The sequence below is a fragment of the Pteropus alecto genome, unplaced genomic scaffold (assembly GCF_000325575.1).
Source record: "Pteropus alecto unplaced genomic scaffold, ASM32557v1 scaffold41, whole genome shotgun sequence".
Lineage (NCBI taxonomy): Eukaryota > Metazoa > Chordata > Mammalia > Chiroptera > Pteropodidae > Pteropus > Pteropus alecto.
In genome coordinates, this window is record NW_006430464.1 from 2,182,911 (window position 1) to 2,196,014 (window position 13,104).

The 13,104-nt window shown below is 58.6% G+C and overlaps 2 protein-coding genes and 1 non-coding gene across 3 annotated transcripts in view; 2 read left to right on the forward strand and 1 right to left on the reverse strand.

The window, feature by feature from the left end:
• Window positions 1-3,235, forward strand: part of KDELR1 (KDEL endoplasmic reticulum protein retention receptor 1) — a gene marked incomplete at its 5' end in the record, with an annotated part of 7,369 nt that extends 4,134 nt beyond the window's left edge. Inside the window, 2 exons of the mRNA XM_015591719.2 lie at window positions 468-720; window positions 2,037-3,235. Coding sequence (XP_015447205.1) covers window positions 468-720; window positions 2,037-2,071 — 288 coding nt within the window. The remainder of the gene's footprint in view (window positions 1-467; window positions 721-2,036) is intronic.
• LOC112482257 lies at window positions 25-143 on the forward strand. Its single transcript, XR_003047239.1, has one exon. It is a non-coding gene; the product is annotated as a 5S ribosomal RNA (ribosomal RNA).
• A 1,261-nt stretch (window positions 3,236-4,496) lies between the features above and the next one.
• SYNGR4 (synaptogyrin 4) lies at window positions 4,497-13,078 on the reverse strand. The gene is made up of 5 exons (XM_006905064.2): window positions 12,975-13,078; window positions 12,037-12,221; window positions 7,094-7,331; window positions 5,841-5,980; window positions 4,497-5,612 (listed from the first exon to the last, which is right to left on the reverse strand). The coding sequence occupies exons 2-5, from the start codon at window positions 12,127-12,129 to the stop codon at window positions 5,379-5,381; spliced, it is 705 nt and encodes a 234-aa protein (XP_006905126.1). The 5' UTR covers window positions 12,130-12,221; window positions 12,975-13,078; the 3' UTR covers window positions 4,497-5,378.
• Window positions 13,079-13,104: the final 26 nt, after the last annotated feature.

Genomic DNA, 13,104 nt, shown 5'->3' on the forward strand with positions numbered 1-13,104 from the left:
CGGGTGCTAATAATAGCACCTCCTGTCTACAGCCATGCCGCCCTGACCGTGCCTGATCCCGTCTGATCGCGGAAGCTAAGCAGGGTCGGGCCTGGTTAGTACTTGGATGGGAGACCACCTAGGAAGACCAGGTGCTGTAGGCATAAAAAATAAAAAATAAAGGATTGTAAGCTGACAAGGTCCTTGCAATCTGTGAGGTCAACCAAGGGTGGCCTCGCATCAAAAAGTTAAATAAGTAAAAATAATAATAGCACCTCCCCCAGGGGGTCGCTGTGAGGGTTAAGTTAGAATGTACATGCGGTGGGCAGAGCGAGTCTGGAACACGGGCGATGCCCAGCAGGCATCACTGTCTCGTTCTCTCTCCAAAGTCACCGTCTGCACCTGTCACTACAGTCTGCCTTCTCTCCCACCCTGTCCCCTCCCGCCTCGTCCTGCCCTCTGCCCCCTGCTCCCCGGGCTCCCCGCAGATCCTCTGGACCTTCTCCATCTACCTGGAGTCCGTGGCCATCCTGCCGCAGCTCTTCATGGTGAGCAAGACGGGCGAGGCGGAGACCATCACCAGCCACTACCTGTTCGCGCTGGGCGTCTACCGCACGCTCTATCTCTTCAACTGGATCTGGCGCTACCACTTCGAGGGCTTCTTCGACCTCATCGCCATCGTGGCCGGCCTAGTCCAGACGGTCCTCTACTGCGATTTCTTCTACCTCTACATCACCAAAGGTAGCCACACAAAGGGGGCTGGCCGGAAAGGGCCCCGCTCCCTCCCCAGCTCCCGCCCTGTCTCACTCAGGGGACAGAAGCTGCTTCTCCTAGATCCCAGGGTCCCAGGCTCACCGCCCCCCTAGGAGTTCAGCGCTCCAGCCTCAGCCTCCCTAGAGACCAAGAAGTCGCTCTCCTCGGCCCCAAGTCTCTGAGGGAAGAGAGCGAGGCGGGGGCTGCCTTCCCGCAGAGCGGTCCTTCCTCCCTGGACCACACAGAGGCCAGGCGTCCCTCTCCCCAGCCCCCGGGTATTTGCAGGAGGAGACAGGACAAAGAGAAGGGCAGGGGTGGCTTCTGGCGTCTCCTCCCATGGAATCTGTCCTAAGCCCTCTCCTGCCTGTGGTTCTAGATCCATAGGGTTTCAGTCTCATACCCATAAAATTCCGGAATTCCCACCTCCCAGCCCCAGCAGTGCTCAGAAAAGGGGAGGCCTCCCCCGTGCCCGTTGGTCTTTGTCTTCACCCTCAGGGACTCAGGCCCACCCAGATTCATTCATTCATTCATTCATCCATTCATTCATCCATCCATCCATCCATTCAACCAACCACACATTTACTGAGCACAGTCTACATCCCTAGTCAGGGCTGGGCTGGGCTCCAGTGACTACACTACAGCGAGAGAAAGGTGGACGAGGCCCTCCCTTCCCCGTGACATTCTGGCGGGGAGGATGGCGAATGAACAAGTGAAGAGCGATGAGTGAGAGCAGTGAGGAGGGCTGTGGCAGAAGGATCCAGGGACGTGTCGGGGAGCAGCCGTGGACGGCACGGGGGCTCCTTTATGTGGGGCGGGGAGTGTCCGGGGGGACCCCTTACAGGAGACGATGACTAAAGCAGGGGCCTGAGGCCTGAGAAGTCAGAGTTGGTCGGTGCGGAGGACAGAGGAGAGAGGGGGGCAGAGGCCTGGAAGCCGCCGAGGCCCCTCTAGACGAAGGGCGGGGGGCGAGTGGGCTCCCCCGGCCAGCCTCGCCAGACCCTCTGACCCCAGCTCCCTCCAGGATCCCAAGCGTCCAGCCCAAGAGTCCCTGGAGGGTGGGAGAGGGGCAGCCGGCACCGGGAGAAATGGGGTGTCCTCTCACCTCCTCGCTCGGCCCCTAGGATGCGACTAGGGTCCCCCCACCCCACCCGTCAGTAATTCAGGCCGATCCCCCCAGTTTGCAAGCCAGCGTCCTGAGGTCGAACCTCCTCGCATCACTGTCCAGGCCCCTGCTCTGGGTGTGGGGGGCTGTCTCCTCCTCCGGGGGCCCCGTGATGACGCCCACCCCCTTTCTCTCCTCACAGTCCTGAAGGGGAAGAAGCTGAGTTTGCCAGCGTAGCCCTGGTCCTCGCCAGCCCTCTGCTCGGTGGCGGTGAGGGGCAGAGGAAGGCGACGAAAGACAAGGGCCTTCCTGTCCAGGGGTGACTTTTTTAAGAACCAACCTCTCCCCACTCCCCGTCCCCCTCCTGCGGGTTTCAGAGGGCGGTGGAGGATCCAAGACTTGGGGAGCTCAGGACCTGGGCTGTTTGTAGTTTTTTTTGCTTTTTAGAGAAGAAAAAAAAAAAAATCTTTCCACTATTTAGTTTTTGATTCTGATGACTCTTTTCTCTTCTACTCTCTGGCCCCGACTTTTATAAACTGTTTCGAGGGTCCTGTATGGAAAGGTGGGGGTGCAGCGTTGGAGATCTTTACTCTTCCCCGAGCCCCTCAGCTCCCTTCCAGATCCTACGGCCCAGCCCACTGTTTGCCAAACACTAAATTTGCTACACCCGCCTTCCGGCCTCACTCCCCCGCCTGCTGCCATGAACACAGCCCCCCCACCCCCAAACTTGTGTTTCGGTGAGAGGGAGGAGGGGAGGGAAGGCCTCTCCTGATTTTTCATGATAATTTTTTCCCAGAGTTTGGGGTTTTTTAGTCTTGTCCTCATTTTGGGGGCAATTTAAGCAGGGTGGAGGGCTGGGCATAGGAAGGGGGCTGGCCCGAGGGTGACCCTGACCCTGCCGCCATGTTTTTGTACAGAATTGATGGTCGATTCTTTGTTCTCTTGAAATAAATCGGAGAAAATGATGCCTCTCTCTTCGCTCCTCCTCGCCCTCTCTCTGGCGTTTGTGGGGTACCGCCCCAGCCCCTCTCTCTTGCTTTTGCTTTGTCCCGTTGACTGTCCGCAGGCGACTGAGGCCTGGGAGGAGCAGGAAGATGAGAAACTAGGTTCCCCGAGTCTCTGACCCGCACCCTGACTGTTCATGGCTCCACCGGGGAAGACACTTTGGAGGAAAAAAATCTCGAAGATTCTTCCTATCTTGGCACAGAACTTCCCTGACTATTCCCCCGAATCTCAGGGTTGCAGACAACCTTCAGAGGTCACCAACGGGCAGCCCCCATCCCACCCTCATCTGAGCTATTCTGTTTGCCAAAAAAAAAAAAATCAGTTGCCAGTCTTTAAAAACCAGAGTTTCGCATTAAAATCTGAATTTCTGGCTTCTCTTGAAAAAAAAAAAAAATCCATCAGTCTGACAATGCCGAGTCCTTGTTTCTGGGTGGCAGCAGATGGCTGGGGCTGAATGGATGGGATGTGAGCTTTTCCATCACAGTCCCCACGCCTTGGCTGAGGGCTTGTCACCATTTATTATCGGGCTGACACGGTTGTTTTTTGTTTTTGTTTGGCGGAGTCAAAAGGAAAGAGATGTTTTCCTAGTCTCCTCTAGATTGACTTCATACCCGGCCTGCTTCCTTCCCCTGAGTTACCTGCCCTGTCAGCTTTGGGGGTTTGGCCCCCGGCTTTCGTCAGACTCCCCAGATGTCCGCTGAGACCTTCCTTCACCCCCCAGTTCTCCCACAGGACGGCTCTAGAAACTTCCGAGGGCATGTAGCTGGCGTTACCTGCGCATTTCGTAAGTGCCAGGCAGTGTGGGTTCCACGGAGGAGCCCACTGGGCCTCAGCTCCCCTGGCGGGGGCGGGGGGCGCCCTGTGGGAGAGGAAACCGAGGCCCAGAGGGTGAGTGGCAGAAGTGGGGTGAAGCCGGAGCCTGTGTCTTTAGTCACTGCTGTTTGTTTTTCTTTCTTTAAAGCCAAGGGACCTGTTTTGAGGAGCGGGGCGCAGAGGCTTGATAGGAAAACATAGGAACGGGGCCGCTAGGCGGGCCGGGGTGGGGAGGTGGCACCTTTGGAATGTTTCGAATGTAGTCTGGGGAGCATCCATCTCAGTCTGCTCTGAGTTTCTAGTTTTCCAGCCAACACGGCTCGGGCCCAGAGAGATTAAGTGACACGTCCCGGCTAATCCAGCTGGCGACAGAGCCAGGACTGGGGCCGAGTCCTTCCATTTCCCACAGCGTGGTGCCCACTGCACCGCGCCATCTCTCCCTTCACCCCCCATGCCCACAGAGGCTGCGCCCTACTTATTCCGTCCCCCCAGAACTGAGCACGCGGCCTGCCACACAGGAAACCGCACAAAGGGACCACGGAACCCGCATCCGACTCTCCGCAAACTGCCATCCCTTTGTCCAGTTTGTAAATGGACGCCGGCCACCGTGACCCTTGCGTGAGTGTGTTCCGTTTGGCCTGCAAAACATTAAAAATATATATATATATTTTTGTATGTGTTGCCAACTAATTCCACATAAGAAGGATGTCTAATGTTCTAGAAAAAAACGGAAGGTTCTCGAGTTGCACCGTCCAACACAGCCATCAGCTACGTGCGACATTAGCACTTGAAATGGGGCGAGTCCAAACCGAGATGTAAAATCCGCAAAGGGTTTCGAAAGCATGGTATGAGAGACTGGAAGCTACCTAATAATTTTTTATCCTGACGACACGCTGAAATGCGATATTTTGGATATGCTGGGTTAAATAAAATATATACAAATTCCACTTGTTTCGTTTCTTTTCTTAATGTGGCTACTGGACTATTTAAAATTCTCCCTCTGTGGCTCGCACTGTATTTCAATCGGACAGTGTGGCTCCAGGCTCCGGGGCCCGTGGTGCTGAGCGGTAGGTGACGCGTGATGGCCGCCCTGTCCCCACCGCTCCCTTAATGGGTGCTACATCCGCAGGGGTTACCCTGCAGGCAGTCGTGCTTATGAGTCCCTGATGAGCTCCTGGGTTCTGGAATAAAACCCCTTCACCTTCCCCAAGACGGCCTTCCAAATATTCAAAGGCCCCCCGACCCCAGCCACGGACTCGCCACCCTGTTCCTTCAGGGACGCCCCGCACAGCTCCGTTTTGAGTTGTGAGCCTTGTCACCGAGATGAGTGAAAGGCTTTGGGTTTCGGCGTCAGCTCGGGGGCCGGTCCCAGGGTTGGTGGCCCTGGTTCTTAGCATTTCCTTTCCCTGAACTTGAGTTTCCTCTTCTGTCCAGTGGGGTGCCTCGTACACCCCTCCATGTCTGGTGTGAGGAGCGAGCAAAGGCCTCGATGTGTCACAGACCCGAAAGATGTGTTCCCTTCCTGTGACCACGATGCTGCCGCTATCACGCTGGTTCCCGGATGGAGAGTCTGGGACCTGGTACGGACCACCCGCAGAGACCCCTGGGGTGACCTCATAGGACTTCTCCCCACCCTGGGCCACCCGAGGCCGCGGAGAGGAGCGGACAGGACCGGGACAGAGGGCTGTTTTCAGAAACCCTTCTTTACTGAGGCGGAGGAGGGTGTCTAGTTGTCGGGCATCATGGCGAGGCGGGGGACCTTCGGAGTGGTCAGATAGGGGGACAGGGCAGAGCTGGCGTAACTCAGGCTGTTGGGGCCGGCGGCGGGCATGTTGATGGGGCTGGCGGCGGAAGGCGGGGAGAGGGTTGTGAGCACCACGCCACCCTCGTCCAGGGAGCGCTTGTAGGGGACCGGAGCATCGCTCCGCAGGTCCTGGAGGGCCAGGTAGGCCTGGAATATCTGTGGGCAGAGAAGCGCGAGCTGGAGGCCGGCGCGGGCCGGACAGGGCGGAGAGGGACCCCCTCACCGGACAAGGACACCTGCACGATGCCCAGTGCTGGCGCCCGCTTTCCGACTTGCCTGGGAGCCTCAGAAGGGGTCCGTGGGGGCCCAGGGAGCCGGTGAGGGAGAAGGTGCTCTAGCCCGCCCACCCCGCCCTGCAGCCGGCCGCGAGGGGCTCGTCCTCACCCAGACGAAGACGGAGAAGAAAGAGAAGGCGATGGCGGCCTTGGCGCTGCTGCTCCCCAGGAGGAACTGTTTGGGTGACGAATGCTGCCACTGGTTGGTCAGAAAGCAGAAACCCACGAACCAGATGCCGGCCCAGAGGACTGCGGGGCGCAGGAGAGAAGGGGGGCGGAGAGCTGGCTCAGGAAGGGCCGCCGCGAGCGCAGGGGGCCAGGCTGGGTCTGCAGCGGCCTCTCCCCACTCCCCGCGCTGGAGTGGAGCCTCTGGTCACACGCGGGTACTTACATTTCAATCAATGAAAATTGAATTAAAAAAAAACAAAACAAAACGCAGCCCCTGGTCACACCGGCCAGACTTCGAGTGCTCAGTGGCCACATGTGGCCTGCGGTGCCCACACTGGGGAGCGTGGGCACCGGACGTCCCTACCTTCCCAGAAAGTTCTCTTGGACAGTGCTGGACTCCACGGCCTTTGAAGGACCCCTCAGCCCTGGGATGGGGGTGTGCGGGGGGAGACTAGATGGAGAGGGAGGAGCCCTGGGCCTGAGGAAAAGAAGTGTGCATTTATTTAGCGCTTACTGAGTGCCACGCTCTACGTAGGGTGCTTGGCTAATGGAGACGGAGGTGGGACTTTGCTCTGAGCCTAGAATCGGCAGCAGCTGTACGCCAAGGACATGAGCTTCTTAGAGCCCTCTCCCTTCTCTGTGGGTGGGCGCAAGTGCAGGACTTACCTCCTGGGTGGTTCTGAGGGGGAAATGACACGGGGGAGGTGCCCAGGAAAGGTCCACATCACCATGGGCGTCCCCTCCTCAGAAGGACCTTGCAAGGTGGGCTTTTCCTCCCAGCTCCCAGTGAAGCTGGGGGTCGGGGAGCCCCTCCAGGGCGCACAGGGCAAGGAGGCACCTGAGCTGAGATTTGGAGCCCAGGTCTGTCTGGCTGGGGGCCCCGAACTCCACCTCTTGCCACCCCGAGGCTTTGCAAGAAGTGTGTCGTGAAGGAGGGAGGTGAATGGGAGGAAAAGGCCAGCCAGAAGGGAAGCTTCTGGAATTGGCCTGGGGCTTAGAAGAGGTCAACCTTACAGGAGTCTGAAGGAAGAGTTATAATTCCCCGGGGAGGAAATTGCAAGTGTAAACGCTTTGGGTCACCGGTGGGGGACAGTCAGAGGCTGGCTGGGGGTCAATGGCGGTGTCCTGGGGCCCGGGAGCCAGGCAGCGCGGGGAGCCGGGCAGGGCAGCTCGGCCGGGTGGGCCGGGGCTCACCGGCCAGGATGAAGTCCAGCAGCTGGAAGGCCGTCTTGAAGCGGGTGCTGGCGATGCGGCCCTCGTGGGCGTCCAGGGCCAGGAAGCCCAAAGAGCTGAGGAAGGCGAGGAGGCCGGCGCCCACGGCGAAGCTGCAGGCCACGTTGTTGCCGTTGAGGACGCAGTGGAGCTTTGAAGAGTCCGTCTTGTTCTGGAAGCCGTCGGTCAGCACAGACGAGAAGACGATCAGCGAGAAGACCTGCGGGTGTGGGAGGGATGCCTGGGGCCCGGAGCGGAGCTCGGCGTCTCCCCGAACCCATACGTCCTGTCGAGTTCCCGACCTGTGGGTGGAGCCCGGCCACGCACCCACGGGGTGGCTCTGGCCCCTCCCTCCCTGTCAGGTCCTCAGAGCCTCCCAGCCCGGCCCTCCCGTTGCCCCTCACCCATCTTCCCCACCCTAGCTCCGGCCTCCTCTCCTCCCCAGGCCTTCACCCCGGCCTCCTCCCTAGCCTCCCTGCCTCCAGTCTCTGCCTCTCAGCCCATCCTCACCCTGCCCTCCACTGCTCACAGCCATCCTTGACTCCCTGGTGGCCCCAGGACAAAGGCCCAGCCCCTTGGCCTGGCCTTCGAGGCCCTGCATGGTCTGTGCTCTCCCCAATCACCCCGCCTCACCCACGCTCCCCTTCTGCCACCCCAAACTGGTACCTGTCACCAAACACAGGTACCGAGATAAAGTGCTTTGCACAGTGCCCGGCACACACGACGAGCTCAGTAAGTACTTGCCGTCATGATGCTTCCATCGTCCTCCCCAGCTCCCCCCTCTCCCTGCAGCTTCTCCCTCCTCCCTCCCAGCTTGGCTAATTCCATTTGTTTTTTTAAATAAATTTGTGAAATGGTCTAAAAACACGGAGAGGACGGAGAGAAACGTAACGAACACCCAGGACGTAACAAACATTAACATTTGGGTTTTTTTAAGCGAACAGAACCTCACTGCGAGGGTGGCCCCTGGCCTCTTGCCGGGCACCTGTCTGCGTCACGCTGTAGCGCTTTTCCGCGGCTCCGCGCGTCTTCCAGGGCGTTCATTCATGAAGCCCCACTGAAGTGCTCCCGGGCACTAGCCCGGGTCATCCCCACGACCGCCCGAGGGTGCAAGCATTAGCGACAGCCCCGTTTTTCAGGTCATGGAACTGAGGACGCAGTATCGCCCAGTCAGTGGTTAAGTGGCAGTGCCTGGAGCTGAAGCACGGTGTCCGGCTCCAGCGTCTGCTTTCACCCCCTGCTCTACGGCCTCCAGCTGGACGAGACACCGCGAAGCCAACGGTTTCTACCAAAGCCAGTCGGGGGAAATCATCAGCCCGGTTATTTGCCCCAGTCACAGTGCAGCGTGGCCAGGTCCCCGCCAAATGTGAAAGAAACTGGCTTGTGTGTGTTTGGGGGAGGACGGGGAGGCGGTGCAGGGGGGCTTTCTGGATGAGGGGGTGCCCGCAAAGAGTGCTGCAGGGTGAGAAAGGCAGGAGGGGAACAGGGAGCCCCAGCAAGGGGAGGAGCAGCTCTGGATGTGTGAAGACCCCTTTGGGGCCACGCAGAGATGGGCTGGAGGGGGTGAGACTGAAGGCTGGGAGGCTTGGGAGGAGGCGGGGGCTGGGAGGGGCGTTCAGGGAGGCAGGCGAGGTTTGAGCAGGAACAGAAGTTGAGGGGCTGGATTCGGGAGGAAGCAGATCGGAACTGCACCTGAAAAATGGAGTTTCTCAGGTGGACAGAGGACGGGCACTCTGGAAGGACGAGCCCATGTGCTAATACCAGATGCTGCCGAGTGTGGCTCCTTTGGGGACTGGAGATGAATGTCCCGTGAGGGATCTGGTGCGAGAAGAGACTGGAAAAGTGGGTGGTGGCCCGACTCTATAGGCCTGGACCACCAGACAGAGGGGCCTGGCCTTACGGGCCATGGAAAGTGAAATTTCTTACTTGGATTTACTTAGATGCATAGCGGGGTTCTGAGCAGAGGACAGCCGGGGGCGGACCTGGGAGTCAGAGCAAATCTCTAGGGTCGTGATGGATTGGAGGGGGCAAGACAAGAGGCCAGCAGGTCAGAGAGGGGATTGGTGGGAGGGCCCAGGTAAACGATGCTGAGGCCTGGGCTGAGATCGGGGCTCTGGGGAATCCAGTGACCTTTAGGACTTAAAATCAGACTTGGGGATTGATTGATATGGCAGTGCTGGGGACAGGAGCAAGGGAGGGAGTAGCTGAGGGGTAGGGGAATCCATTAGAATTCGAACTCCTGCCGGACGGGGTCCATGTGGAACGCTTCTCACTCTCTCCCCGGCACCCAGACTGGAACCGAGCAAACGTGTCGAGGGAGTGAATGACCTTGGGCCTTTCTTCTTTGCTCTTGCCTTGCCCTTCAGAGTGGGGCCGGCAGAGGAAAGGGATTAACCCTAACTCCTCAGTCTCTGTGGGTCCTCCTCTCCCCTTTGTCTTAATTGCCTTCTCTGAATAATGATGATGATGATGATGACAACGGGTCCCCCACTTCGTCCTGCATGTTGGCATTAACCGAGGGTGTTCGCCTCCATTCCGCTTCGGAGCCGCAGAACCGAATCCACCGAAGGGCAGCTGGCATCTTGCCCAGGTGGTCCGAGGCAGAGCCAGGTCAAGGACAGGCCCATCGATCACTTTTGAGCTCATGTTCATTTTACCTGCATCGTCTCCCCGAAGCCTCACACCAGCCCCACGCGTTAGATGCTACTAATTCATTTCTGTTTCACAGTTGATAAATCGAAGCCATTATGGTGGGATGGAAAGAGCCAGACACGGCTGACTCTGCCAGCTGTGCGGCCTTGGGCAAATCACTCACTTCGTGGGAGCCTCAGTTTCCCAGTCTGACTTGGTGATGCGAAGAGAGGGCATGGTGGGGGTGGGGGTGGCTTGAACCCAATGATAGTTGTCACGATTGTCCCAGAGGGGAAGTGTCCTCTCAAGGTCAGTCAGTGGAGGAGGGGGATTGAGATCCGGCCTGCCTGACTTCTAGGCCGGTGGGTTGTCTGTCCACTGATCCCGAAATCCTCGGCCTGTGGGGAGGGAGCCAGCTGGGCTGGAAGGACCCTAGCCCCGGAAGCCTGAGCCCAAACCTCCTTCCATGCCCTCTCTGGCCTGTCCCCAGGGAGGGAGCAAAGATTCATCATTAAGGCACCAGCTGGTAGGCGGTATTGAGGACAAGCGCACCAGCTGCCCAGAGTCCCCACCGAGGAGCCAGGCCAGGGGGAAGGAGGGGCGCTTGGAAGGGAGGGAGGGTGTGGGCGCGGGCAAAGTCTGTGACCGCACCGTCTGGCGCGCTGGTCTGGTCGGAGCCCTTCCCTCCCCGTTCCCCACACCGGTCTGCACCAGCTGGGCCGCCTTCTCCCCCGCCGCCCACCCTTCCTTCTGGAGCTTTGGAGGCTCGTGATTCCTTCTGACTTGCTCATCAGCTGGGTGACGTCTTTGGCCAAGTCGCTCAAACTCTGTGAGACTCAGTTTTCCCTTGGGTCAACCAGGAGTAAGAATGCCCATGTCACCGGGTCATGGTGAGGGGCAGAAGAGCCAGCGTCAGCGAGGGACCTGGACTTACGATGTGGAACTCATAATTTCCCTCTTCCCCTGGGTGAAGACAACAGTGGACACGAGTTCCCGTCACCCTGGGCGCCCGAAACTATCTCCTTGCTCACAAGTAATGATCTGTCTCAATAATACTCTCTACTTAAGGAAAACTTGCCACGTGCCCGCCCGTGCTGATCCGTTTACACACTAACTCGTTTCATTTTCACTACTGTCCTTCCCATGAGCAGAATGTTAGTATCCTCTTCTTACATATGACGGTACAGAGGTTCGGAGAAATCAAGTCACTTGCTCAAGGTCACACAGACATTGGGTGACCCGGAAGTTATTAAACAAAACAGGGCCCTTTTGAGAATGAAAGGCGGTGGTACTGATAATTACATCGGGACTGGCCCAGGCAAACGGAGGAGGATGTCACCCTATGCGGACAGTGTGTGGCCGAGCCAGGATTCTCAGCCAGGCCTCTAGGAGCCTCTGACCCTTCCAGAAGGGGTAGAAAGGAGATATTCTGGGTTAGGACCCTGGGTTGGATCCAGGGAACCCCCAGCTACCGCCATGACCCCGATCGAGTGTTATCTCTCTGGGCCTCAGTCTCCAATTCTGTCAAAGGAGGGCAGCGGTGGCAGGACAGCCCTGACCCTCATGTACTGAGGTCCAGAGAGGAGCAGTGATCGGCCCAAGGTCACAGAGCAGAGTTGGCTGAACGAGGATTCGAGCCCAGATGTCTTGCCTCTGGGAATACAGCGATGCTTAAACAAACGCCTGTAAGCTCTCTCGTGGCCCGGCACCCGGCACAGCGATCACCCAACGCCGGGCATCTTAGGCCTACGCTGTACACTCTCCTCCTCCCCCTGGACACTTCCTCTTCCTCCACTGCTCCTCTCCTAGTCCCTCGTCTGGAAAATGAACAGGCCCCGGCACCTCAGAGACCCCGGTTCGAATCCCAGCCCCGTCCCTTACTGTGTGACCTTGGCTAACACGGGCCCGTGGAACTCTCTGCCACGACAGAAGTTCGAGACCGGCGCTGTCCAACCTGAGAGCCGCCAGCCACGTGTGGCCTGTGGCCACCACCTTGGACAGCGCAGCCTTACAAAAATAATTGAACTTCTCTGATCCTCGGTTTTCTTATCTCAAAAACGGGGCTCCTCGCACCTACTTTGAAAGGTCGTTTCTTCCCACGAGAGTAATAAGTGCTCAGAATAGCGCAGGGCCTACGGTGAGGAGCTCGGTCAAAGGGGACTTCGGTTATTAGCACCTTTTTGCTTCCTTTTCCCCGTCTGCCCCTTCGGCCCCCACTCCCTCTGCGCTGTGTCTAAGAGGTGAGACCTGTTTCCGGTCACCCACAGGGCAGTCGGGCCACAGGAAGGCCTCACCCCTGCGAAGATCCGCAGGATCGTTTTTGGCCTCTTCAGAAACTGCACGGCTTCGCTGTCAGCCAGGTCCTGGAGGCTTTCGGGGATGTGCATGGCGGCTGCTCTGCTTCCGGAGCCCCAACGGGCAGGAGCAGGGAGGCTCTGCTGCGGGCCACAGGCTCCAGGCCCACCCTGGAGCTCGGCCGCTGCAAGACAAAGCGGATGGTGGGAGGTTAGGGTCGTTGGCGTAGGGCGAAGGGGCTGCCAGGGGTCCCAGGAGTAGGGAGCGTGGGATGAGGAGGCGCTGGGGGTACCAGGAATGAGGTTGTGTGGGATGAGGGCTCTGCCAGGGTTCTTAGGAGAACAGGCTGCCAGGGGTCCCAGAGGTGGGGGTGCAGGATAAAAGGGATGCTGCGAGTCCCATGAGTTGGGGTGCAGGGTAAGGGGGCTCCTGAGGATTCCAGATGTCGGGGCACCAGGTGAGGGGGCCGCTGGGGGACCCAGAGGAGGAGGTGCCAGGTGAGGTGTCTCAGACAGGGATAAGGGGTGGGGCGAGAAATGAGATAATGGAGTCAGGTCCCTGACACAGGAGCCAGAGGGCCCCTCTGAAGGGCCGTGTTCTCCCTGTGAGGGGATACAAATGGCTTTTTCCAGGGACTAGGGGTGCTGGATCAGAACCCCTGGAAGGTCTGAACCAGGGGAATCCCTTTCAGTTTTTGGGTGACAGCACCCGTAATGGAGAACCCAGGTATCTCGGGGAATATTTTAGGCTGTCTTCATCATTTGGGGTTATCGCCTTAGAATGAGGGCCTCCCCTTAGAATCCAGCTCCATCTTCGTAAAAGTGCATTTCCTCAAGGTGGGGGCCTGGACCTCGGACGTGCGGGGACATGGGCTCAGAACTGGGCTCTCCCCTCAGAACGCGGAGGCCATGTCCGCCCCCACCCCGCGCTAGACTACCTTCGAAGAATCGGGGGTCTTCCCTTTCAGGAAGTGGAATGGGGTGATGGGGCTCGTGGGGGGGCGCTGCCTGATAAAGGGCCACCCCTATTCTGGAGGTCCGGTCTGCGTCACCTGGAAACCCGCTCTT

Coding starts and splice junctions, on each gene's coding strand:
- SYNGR4 (XM_006905064.2), bottom strand. CDS start 12,129: ATGCACATCCCCGAAAGCCTCCAGGACCTGGCTGACAGCGAAGCCGTG. Junction 5,981..7,093: donor GCTGGACTTCATCCTGGCCG/GTGAGCCCCGGC, acceptor TGCGCCCCGCAG/TCCTCTGGGCCGGCATCTGG. Junction 5,613..5,840: donor TCTTCTCCGTCTTCGTCTGG/GTGAGGACGAGC, acceptor CTCTGCCCACAG/ATATTCCAGGCCTACCTGGC.